The 11,282-nt window shown below is 47.9% G+C and overlaps 1 protein-coding gene across 2 annotated transcripts; it reads left to right on the top strand.

The window, feature by feature from the left end:
- Positions 1 to 345: 345 nt before the first annotated feature.
- LOC109731418 (xyloglucan endotransglucosylase protein 7) lies at positions 346 to 2,064 on the top strand. Of its 2 annotated transcripts, XM_045232565.1 has the most exons (4): positions 346 to 734; positions 813 to 913; positions 1,192 to 1,812; positions 1,888 to 2,064. In XM_045232565.1, exons 1-3 carry the CDS (start codon positions 566 to 568, stop codon positions 1,771 to 1,773), a joined length of 852 nt encoding a protein of 283 aa, XP_045088500.1. In that variant the 5' UTR covers positions 346 to 565; the 3' UTR covers positions 1,774 to 1,812; positions 1,888 to 2,064. The 2 variants fall into 2 exon arrangements, with proteins under 2 accessions (XP_045088500.1, XP_020146158.1); XM_020290569.4 differs by having other exon boundaries at positions 1,192 to 2,064.
- The last annotated feature ends 9,218 nt before the right edge of the window (positions 2,065 to 11,282 follow it).

Genomic DNA, 11,282 nt, shown 5'->3' with positions numbered 1-11,282 from the left:
CATATATGTCACATAACACATCAACAGGGCGCGGCGTGCCGCCACGCGGGCATGGCTAGTATATATAAACAAAGAAACGATTTGTCTTTCTTCGTTTGCACTGCGGTCGATAACTTTGTTGCTCCTGGTGCAGGGAAAGAATGATTCACGCCGGTCGCCGAGCAGCGGAACAATGATGCCGGTGAGAGGGGCAACGGCACGATGCCTTCCAAGACGTCCGGCACAAGTATGCCCTGCCTGCCATGTCAGGCACGTCGCCGAAGCAAAGTCATATATGCATGTGTGGTGGGTTCTCGAAGCTACGTGTCCTCGACAAACCACCAGCTTTACTTTCCTCTCCCCATCATTCCACACGCCTCCAATCCATCCATCGATATCATATTCCGACGTGCATGAGCCATGACCACTTTGAAGTTCTGTTCAAACAAATCGAGTCTCTCCGGCACTATATATATATCTCCCTAGCTAGCTCGTCTATCAAATATCTGAATACCAAACATTCATTCTATACTAGTAGCACACAGCTAGGTATTCTTGAGGTACTATTCGTCCAGCTATAGGAAAGATGGGAAAGCTGGAAGCGTCGGTTGCGATGCTCGCCCTTGCCTTGGTTCTTGGCCTCGTGTCCGGCGGCAACTTTTACGACGAATGCGACGCTACGTGGGAGCCCCAGAACTGCTGGACCTACGACGGCGGCAACAGCCTCTCCCTCGCCCTCGTCAGCAACTCCTCAGGTCTTTCTTCAACCTCACAACTTCTGTATTTTTCACGATGGAGTTCTCTTCTGAATGAATGAATGTGTGGGTGGTTAGGCTCGATGATCAGGTCCAAGAGGCAGTTCATCTATGGAACAGTGTCGACCATGATCCAGCTCGTCAAGGGCGACTCCGCTGGCACCGTCACGACGTACTACGTAAGTATCTGCTCCGCTGGAACCATTTGTTATCTGTTCCATATACCTATTCTTCAAGGATTTATTGATAGGGTGTGTCTAGGTCTCAGTAGACTGAGACTTAACCAAATCCATATCAATCGACATTATAAGAGAAAATTTTGAAAAACTAAAAAGAAAACATTGCAGGAGTCTTCACGCAAGATCTGACGAATATAATATCGACTGAGACATAATCAAGTCTAAGGCGATCGACTGAGGTTTAGCAACATTGTTATTGATATTGTTGTTCAATGCAGACATCGTCGGTAGGGGATGACCACGACGAGATCGACTTCGAGTTCCTGGGGAACGAGACGGGGCAGCCCTACACGCTGCACACCAACGTCTATGCCGCCGGCGTCGGCGACAAAGAGATGCAGTTCCGCCCCTGGTTCGACCCCACCGACGGCTACCACAACTACACCATCTCCTGGACGCCCTGCACGATCGTCTGGTACGTCGACGGGACGCCCATCAGGGCGTTCCGCAATTACGAGCACACCCACGGTGTGGCGTTCCCGACGAGCCGCCCCATGTACGCCTACTCCAGCATCTGGGCGGCCGAGGACTGGGCCACGCAGGGTGGCCGCGTCAGGGCCGACTGGACCCGCGCGCCCTTCGTTGCCAGCTACCGCGGCATTGATCTTGATGTTTGCGAGTGCTACGGCGGCGACTGCGTCTACACCTGCGCCGGGGCGTTCGGGGGCTGCGGCGGTCTCACCGGCGAACAGCGGGGGAAGATGCGGTGGGTGCAGCACAACTACAGGATCTACGACTACTGCGCCGACCGCGAGGGCAGCAAGGTGCCAGGCATCGAGTGCACCCTGCCGCAGTACTGATGAAGAGCATTCATTGTTCTTCATGCCGTTGCCAACCACGTATTTTGCACTTTCCACAGACTACGTTGGACTTCTTTTTTCTCCTCTGTTCAAAATCCGTTATTTTATTTGCAGGCGTTATGTAGAGGAAAAAAAACAAGACCAGAGAGGCAAGCACCCCTCGGCATATTTTATTTTATAGAAAAACGAGAAACACGGTTGAATATCCGCTCCCCGTGGGGATTGAACACGGTCAGCCTGGAGCACAAGATAGTGCCCCTACCGCTGAGCTAGCGCTCAGTCTATTTACTATTTGCAGGCGTTATGTATTTCGAAATAATAAGAGCTCGGAGCTCTTTATTTCTTCGCAACGACTTTTAGCACCGTTTTTAGCCCAAACTATTGTGGTAGGGAGTATACTATGAGTGCTAGGGGTCCTGATTTAGAGTGGCAAAGGTATGTTGTGAGTAGAGAAAAATTCATTACAAGTCACCAAACTTGCACTCGCGTTAGCTTTAGTCCTTGTGGTTACAAATACCCGCATTACGGTCACCAAACTTGCTAGAGGGGTCATCTACGATTCATTATACGATTTTCTATGAGCTCGTTGTCGCGACCGCCGCCATGAGCTCGTCGTCGGACGCCGACCGCGCCGTTTGGGAGGGGCCCGCGTGACGTCCCTCTCGCTCCCACGCTCCAGCACACGGCACACCACAAGCAGCAGCAGCCGCCGTGTGGACTTGGCTCAAGTACTCGCGTCGTACCACTTCCCTCTGTAGCAGCTCTCGCTCGGATCAGCGCAAATGGCGACGGCGGTCCACCAGCTCTCCTTCTCCGCGCCGAGCGCGTGCGGCAGACGCGGGCGTCCGCGTCCGCGACGGACCGGCACGAGGTGCTGTCGCCGAAGCGTCGGCTGCCGCTGCGGAAGGTGCCGGGCGAGCACGGCCCGCCGTTGCTAGGCGCGCTCAAGGACCGGCTCGAGTACTTACACGGGCCAGCGTCCGCGCGCACTGCTCCACGGTGGTGCGCCTCAACATGCCCCAGCGGACTCAGGAGGTCACAGCCAAACAGTGTTCTACCCATGTTGTAGAGTGCAATCACAGGACGTTGCCGAATGGTGTGCCCAGCTTTATGCTTCCACTGAATTTTATCTGGAGGTGTTTGCTTGCTGTTGCCTCATACTGTACTACTAGGAGATATTCCCACCCTGAGTCGCCCGATAATGCAATTTATGGGCAATCTGTACCTGAGTGATGTGGAAGGGCAGTCAGCTATCTGTTTTGTGCAGTTCTCTTGTCAACTTCATGCTCAAAATGCAGAACAAATGTTCAGATTCAGTCCACAAAATGTTCAACCGAAGCTACAATATTTTGCCTGCGATTGTCGAGCAGTACGTGTGTGGTCCGAACTACTCAAAACTGAGCTCTCTGATAAAATTTGGAACTTGTCCGAGCATCGCATTCTGGATCATGCTACTGTATGTAGTGTTCCTATGAGCGACAAATTGCAAAGGAATATTCAGCTTATAAGCTTGTCAGTGCACCAAAAATATTTGAGCCAAGAGGAATTTAATGGAAGTATCCATTTCACTCGATGATGCAATTCTGACCATCGTGGCGATTGTTTCATGATGTTATTCTCAGTGTATGCAACATATATATTCCTGAATCCTCATTCGCCAAATTTCAGGCTTTAAAAAAACGTGATTGTGAGCATCTTATATCAACCGGGGCTTGTAATCTATTTATTCATGGACAGGGATGTCTCAAATGTCGCATGGTTCATAAAGAAAGTGGTTCAACAATGCTGCAAACACCAAGGATTCTAGAACGTGCTGAATATCCTATATGGTGCATGTGAACTACAAGAGCATACAGTGTTACATATCCTATATGGTGCAGCAACTAGAACGTGATGAATATTTTACCCATGGTCTTGCCCACTGTGAAATTTATTTGGAGAAGTTTGCACATTTGAATATTTTACGCATGAACTACAAGAGCATTTGTGGAAGGAGAAACACAGTTCAAGTAATTCAGTTGTTACTGTCATTGCTTCCTTCAGACATAGCAACAACATTTGTTCTTTTCAGAACGTCCTATTACTTACCTGGGTGGATTACTTGGAAACTTTCTCTGTCCTTGCACATTTGAATCTGGATAGTCATTGGTGCAGGGGAACAAGCGTCGAGCCCAGTACGGTGGATGTGTATCAAGCTGGATATCAGTCCTATGAGCTTCATTCAGATTATCTTCTCTTTTGTGCTATCGAGTTGTTTGGGTCTCACTGGAGCATCTACCAGCTGTTAGCACCTTGGGACCCTGGAGGGATTGCATTGTGGCTGTTATTGAAATGGACTCGACAAACGGTTTTTCAAGGCGGGCAGGGTGTCAGCTTTCCGCCAGGCTCCGACTTCGGCAACTACAACGACGCCGCCGCCTTCGGCTTCCTTTGCCAGGCGTACTTTGCCGCGACCCCGTCGACTCCCCGCTCCACGACGAAGGGCCCAACTCCCAAGCTGATCGCCAAGTGGGTTCTGTTCCAGCAGCCCGCTTGCTCAGCCTCGGCCTGCCCAACTACGGCCGCCTCGCCGACTTCTTCCGCGATGCCGGCAAGGCGGTGATCGACGAGGGCGAGCGGCTGGGCATCGCGCGGGAGGAGGCGGTGCACAACATCCTCTTCGCCATGTGCTTCAACTCCTTCGGCGGATGAGGATCCTGTTCCTGTTGCTGGTGAAGTGGCCGGGCCGCGCGCACCCGGCCGCCTCGCGATGGAGGTGCGCGCCACCGTGCGCGCCAACGGCGGCGAGGTGACGATTCAGGCGCTGGCCGAGATGCCGCTGGTGAAGTCGGCCGTGTACAAGGCGCTGCGGATCGAGCCGCCGGTGGCGCGCGAGCGCGAAGCTGGACATGGTGGTGGAGAGCCATGACTACGGGTACGAGGTGCGGGAGGGGAGCTGCTATTCAGTTTAATAACTGCCAGTTTTTTTTTAAAAAAACCTGGTTCCCTGCGTATTCAAGCGAGCAAGCGCATGTGGCAGTCAGCGCACAGTTGTCAGCCGTCGACCAAGGCCAGCTCAGCGCGTACGTATAGAAAATCGTATAATGGACCGTAGATGACCCCTAGAGCAAGTTTGGTGACCGTATTGCGGGTATTTGTAACCACAGGGACTAAAGCTAACGCCAGTGCAAGTAAATGGACCTGTAATGAATTTTTCTCTTGTGAGTGGTAAGGGTCCTGTACTGCGAGTGGTAGGAGTGTCCTGAGCCAAGAGCGGGCCAATAGCTTACTCAGTGGACCATCTTTTGTTATTGGCCAAATCCGAAAAAAATTCTCAAAGAAAGTCAAGAAAAAAGGACGGGCATGGCCCTGTTTGGTCCCAAAAGGATCCACCCATGGTTCTGTTAGTGCTAAGGGTCCGATACTATGAATGTTAGGGGTGCCCAAAGCATAGTATATTCACTGTCACACACACACATTTGCACAAGTAGTACTAAACTTTGAAACTGAGAGTTTTCTTTAGAGAAATGACATACAAGTGCACATGGCAGAGAGGGAGATGTGGGAGGCAACACCATAGACAAGAGATGTAATTCAATTTCGGCATGTCGAAAGACGATTAATCTCCAACGTTAACGTTTTGTTCCTGGAACACTAGGTAGACACCACCTACATGCAAGTTTTATGAAATGTATGTGCAAATTATTTTTTATAAGTAACACTAACATATGATTGTTCATTCACACTATAAAACAGTACTACAACTTCTATGCAATTTGTGTGTATATTTTGTAGTAAATTTCTTTATTTTTGTAAGGTAATAGCAATGCCCTTAATTCATTATACCTTAGAATATAAAAAAATAACATATGTGTTTGTTTATTGATAAGAATAAAGTGACTGACCCAAAAAATAATCATTTTTTTACTTGTGCTCTGGCTCTTGCTTATTTGATATATTATTTTTTCACTTGGATTTTCTTCTATAATTGTGCATGCGGCAGCAGTTCGATGATGCAACCGCGTGATACTTCTCGGTTGCTATTAGAAGTTAAAATGAAATTCTTAAATTGATCTACTTAAATCATCATTGTTATAAGAGTTGCACTAGTTTACATTTGTTCTTGTGTAGTAAGGTTTGTGTGTAACTTATGCGTCTAAATGGACATTCTTTTTTCATTGTCGAAATATCTACACTATTTTAATTTTCACAAAATACTTTAATTAGCAACGAATTTTTTTTCATGTGCCAAAAGCCTTTACATAGTTGATCATGCTTTTTAATTAGCAATGGACCGTAGCAGAAGAAAAGCTATGGGCTGGAAACGGCCGGCTATTCCACGAGCAGTTTTTTTCAGCGTTCACGGTGTGCAGGAAAAATGAGACTGGGAAAAGCTAGGTAGGATGTCTCTAGTAGAGATATAAGTCGGTTGTGGGATTCTCAACAAAAAAACAAAGTAGAGATAAGTCGGTTATTAAACAACGTAAGATCCCGTCTCTCTGATCTGAACCATGTTGCCCCAAGTCTGTACGCGTGGATAAAATACACAAGGAAGCCCGCACCCTGCAAGAATCCATCCATCCATGGAGGACGAGATGACGGCACCGGAGACGAGGTACGTACCGCACGAGCTGGTCACGCAGATCCTACTTCGTCTCCCCGTCGAGTCGTTGGTGCGGTTCACCTGCGTCTGCAAGACCTGGCAGGACACCATCACCGGCGAATCTTTCCAGCGTGAGCACCTCGGCTTCCAAGAGCCGTGCGTGTTGATCGCGCCGCAGATCGGCGGCGGCGATTCACTTAAGGTCACCACACCCGGCTTATACCGGTGGGAGAAGAGCCAGTGCGCCGCGACCCTCGTTCAAGCCATGGACTCCTTCCCCGCGGTGGAAGCCAACCGCAGGCACAATTTGGCGCACTGTGATGGTCTGGTGCTTGTGGTGTCCAGGGATGACACGGTGTGGGTGCTCAACCCGGCCACACACCAGGCCCTGTCCCTGCCCCAGAGTTACAGCACGCTGATTCCGACCCATTATCCCTTCCTTGGGGCGTTTGGTCTCGGGCACAACCCTCGCTCCAACACATACAAGGTTGCCCGTATCTATTATCACTCTGTGGACACCCGCGGGACCGGTGGTTGCCGTTTCACCTTCAGGGCAGAGGTGTTCATCATCGGGAGAGATCAGCATTGGCGTCAGACTACAACACCACCACCATACCCTATCATAGCGCGTCGAACAGCAACTTTCTTCAAAGGCTCCTTGCTCTGGACAATCGACGTGTCAATCATGCGTGTGGGGGGTGATGTAGCCGTCCGAGGCTTCCTCCGCTTCAACTTGACGGATGAATCTTTCAGCGTCACACCAGCGCCTCCTGGTTGCCCTGACCTAGGATACTCGACCTTCAACTTAGCTGAGATGTGCGGGGAGCTATACCTTGCTCATGAAGGGCCCAAAGAGGAGGGATCCTTCCGTTGCAGGTCGGTTTCGATATGGGCATGCAACGATGTGGATGGCTCTAATCCGCCGCGATGGGTTCGGCGTCATGTCATCAATGTCCCACACTGTATACATCTGATAGCTACGTCTAAAGAAGGTATATTGTTTCAAGACGGATCTTACAATATCATGTGCTCTGATAGACAAAGCATAGAAGGTGTTAGGCATGTGGCTACCATGCATGACTTGACATATCACCATCCAGACTCAAACACATATGTTAATTATCCAAAAGAAATTGTCTATAGCTATGATTTAATCCCTTACGTTCCAAGTATGTTGCCAGTCTAGTTACTTGGTAGAAAACAATGTGGAATAAGCGACGATGAGAAACAATTTTCCAAGTGCCGATGGCGCATCACTTGTGTTGTATTCTTGTTTTTTTTCTGTTTTTTTCCTAGAAAATGTTGTTGTTATTTGTGTTCATTGGTTTCCTCGATGCTCTACTGGGTCGCGTTGCAACACCATAGGCATCTCAGCTGCCAACTTAAACATCAAGCGGTGGTGGGCTGTGGGCCAGCAAGCCAAGTGATGCTAGCTAGTGCTCCTACACACCCTATGTTCTCTCTTTTTACTCAAAAAAATAAATCTATGTTCTCTCTTTTTTTTTCTTCGTATCTCTTAGTTCCACTGCAATGGTGTTATCTCATTGGCCTTCCCATGGATCCGAGAACCAATACCCAAGCAGAACTGAAGTTGCAGCGTACTTGTGGAGGTTCCAATCGTGTTGGTGAGATGGCTCTTGCAGATTCATTAAGTCTGAAGACATGGCGTATCTCAATATTACCTATTATTCGACATCCATCCCTGGATAAGTTAAACTTACGAACATTTTTTTTAAATAAAGTAGGCCAGTAAAATCCAAGGATGAGACATTGCAAAAGCAGCTAGCTGTTCATGCGAAAAACTATCATTCATATGTACTCCCTCCATTTTTACAATATAAGGTGTATTGGTTTTTTCAAAAGACAAACGTGTGGACCTTTGACCAAGTTTCTAGTAAATAAATATTAATATCTACAATATCAAATCTGTATCATTTTATCCATCATGAAACAGTACAATTTCTATGCAATTTTTGTGCAAGTTTTTGTTGTCTTTTCCTTTAACTTTCTTTATGATTTTAGGGTAATACCAGTGCCCTTAATTCATCATACCTTAGAATAGCAATTATTTTTGTTCTTAATTTTATCATATGTGTTTGTTTACTGATAAGAATAAAATAACTGAATTAAAAAATAATATTTTTTTGTCGTTTGTGCTCTGCCAATTTCTTTTGGTTCTTGTTGCTTCGTTGATTCTTTTTGTCAATTGGATTTTCCTCCATAATTGCATGTGGCAGCGTTTTGATGATGCCATCGTGTGATACTACTTGTTTGCTGTTAAAAGTTTTAAATGAAATTCTTTAAATTGATCTACCTAAATCATCATTATTGTTAAAGTTGCACTAGTATATATATGGGTCTGTCTAGGGCACATCTTGATGTGCCGTGATTATTGCACATCTAGATGACTCAATCACACTATAAAGAAAAAGAAAAAAGATAAAAGAAAATGTTTAAACGAATCTTCATGTAAATTCTATGGTATATGACTTGGATGTGCAATATTTGGGGCACATCTAGATGTGTTTTGATTTTGCATAGTAAGGTCTGTGTAACTTGTGCATTTAAATGGACATTCCTTTTCCATTGTCAAAATATCTACAATGTTTTCATTTTCATAAAATAATTTAATTAATTTGCAACGGATTTTGTTTATGTGCCAAAAGCCTTTACACAGTTTGCCATCTCACTTTGACCAAGTATTTTAATTAGCAATGGGCCGTCGCAGAAGAACAACTATGGGCCGTTAACTGCAGGCTATTCTTTTTTTTTTTGCGGGGTAACTGCAGGCCATAGAGTTCACGTTGTGCAGGAAAAAGCTGAGCGAAACGTAATTTGTTTACTTGCAAGTAGGCTGTCCTTTTTTTTTTGCGGGGCACGTAGGGTGTCCCTAGAGATAAACGTACGATTCCGCCTCGGATGTGAACCATGTTGCCCTAACATCCTAGAAGGCCCTTTAGCGCTTCTGGAAATCGTACATGAGCTTAAATGTACCAAGTCGTGTGGCGTCCTTCTCAAGTTAGATTATGAAAAGGCCTACGATCGCGTGAACTGAGAGTTCGTGCGTGAGGTCCTAATTAAAAAGGGTTTTGATGGGGGTTTTGTCCACCGTATCATGCACCTCGTGAGTAGTGGGCACACGGCGGTGACCATCAACGGTGAGATTGGCAATTTCTTCCGCAACAAGCGTGGCCTCGGGCAGGGGGACCCGAGCTCGCCTTTGATCTTTAATTTTGTTGCTGATGCGCTCGCGGCTATGATTAGCAAGGCCAGAGATGCGGGCCACATCAAAGGGCTAATCACTCACCTTATCCCAGGCAGTGTGACTCATCTGCAATACGCAGATGACACGATATTGCTATTCGAGCCGGACGACCATAGCATTGCCTCGGTTAAGTTGCTGTTGATCGTTGTTGAAATTTTGTTGGGTCTTAAGATTAATTTTCTCAAAAGCGAAGTGATCACCATAGGGATGGAGGAGCATGAAAGTACGAGGGTCGCAAACTTGCTCAATTGCAAGATTGGCAAGTTCCCGATCAAGTATCTTGGACTTCCGATAACGCACAAGAGCCTGACTATAGCTGAATGGGCGCCACTTTACGGCAAAGTGGTGAATCGGGTTAGTCCGTGGAGAGGGAGGTTTATGTCCTCGGCTGCTAGGTTAATTTTGACCAACTCTATAGCTTATCCTCCCTTCCTCTCTTTACAATGGGCATGTTCCTCCTTGCCAATGGAGTGCATGCTAAACTTGACACGCCGCGCGCCCGGTTCTTTTGGGAAGGAACTGGGACGAAACGCAAATACCACTTGGTAAAGTGGGCAGCGGTCTGCAGGCCGAAGAAGTTCGGTGGTTTGGGGATCACGAATTCAAAACTGATGAACGTTGCCTTGCTAACCAAGCGGTGGTGGCGGCTTGCCCAAAACGAGAAGGGTCTCTGGGCGGACATTCTTCGGGCAAAATACTTCCCGGACGGCAACCTGTTTAAGGCCAAGGCCAAGGGATCGGCCTTTTGGAATGGCATACAAGCTGTGAGACCTGCCTTTACGGTTGGGGCCCAATTCTCTGTCAACAACGGAGCGTCCATGTGATTTTGGCTGGACTGCTGGAGGGGAGAATCTCCGTTGTGGCAATCACATCCGGAGCTGTATCAGCTGGCCACAGGCACACACATTTTGGTCGCTGACGCTCTTAGAGTGCACCCTCCGGTGATTTCCTTTTTCAGGCCGTTGGAGATGGGAGAGGCGGCAGCCTAGAATGCATTGGTTGCTGAGCTCGAGGGGAGGGGACTCAGCCAGGATAATGATGAGATCTCGTGGAGGCTGACGGCCTCTCGGAAATTCTCGGTCAAATCCTTATACGAGAAGCTCACAGAGGGGAATGAGTTGGACATGGCTAGGGGGTTGTGGAAGGCTGGCATTCCCCTCAAGGTAAAGATGTTTATGTGGCAAATGTTCCGTAATCGCCTGCCTACATCGGATAACGTGGCCAAGCGCAACGGACCGGCGAATGGGACATGTACCATCTGTGGGCTGGGGGAGGATGCTAACCACGTCTTCTTCAGATGTTGTCTCGCTAGATTTGTGTGGAGTGCGGCCAGGGAGGCTTTTAAGCAGAACTGGAATCCGCAAACTAGCAACAATCTGCTTTCCTTACTATCCGCGCAGAGGGGTGCGAATGCACGGGTGGTGTGGCGCTGCGTAGGGGCGATGCTTTGGTCCATTTGGACCGTGAGGAACAAAATTACTATCGAACACAAGTTTCCTGCTCACCCTGCTGAGATTCTTTTCAAATGCCATACTTTCTTACAGGCTTGAGCGCCATTGAGGAAACAGCGTGACGAGGGACGCATGATCGAGACTATGGAGCAGATCAAGCTGTGCATGACGAGATCAAGAGTACCAGCGCAGCAAGCTTGAATCTTTTGCG

This window comes from Aegilops tauschii, chromosome 2 (assembly GCF_002575655.3).
Source record: "Aegilops tauschii subsp. strangulata cultivar AL8/78 chromosome 2, Aet v6.0, whole genome shotgun sequence".
NCBI classification, from domain to species: domain Eukaryota; kingdom Viridiplantae; phylum Streptophyta; class Magnoliopsida; order Poales; family Poaceae; genus Aegilops; species Aegilops tauschii.
Note: the sequence above shows the minus strand (reverse complement) of the source record. Positions and strands in the feature narration are given on the sequence as shown.

Excerpts from the sequence above, each read along its gene's own strand:
- LOC109731418 (XM_045232565.1), top strand. The coding sequence starts at position 566 with ATGGGAAAGCTGGAAGCGTCGGTTGCGATGCTCGCCCTTGCCTTGGTT. Across the intron at positions 735-812 it reads CCTCGTCAGCAACTCCTCAG|GCTCGATGATCAGGTCCAAG; the intron begins GTCTTTCTTCAA and ends GTGGGTGGTTAG. Across the intron at positions 914-1,191 it reads GCACCGTCACGACGTACTAC|ACATCGTCGGTAGGGGATGA; the intron begins GTAAGTATCTGC and ends TGTTCAATGCAG.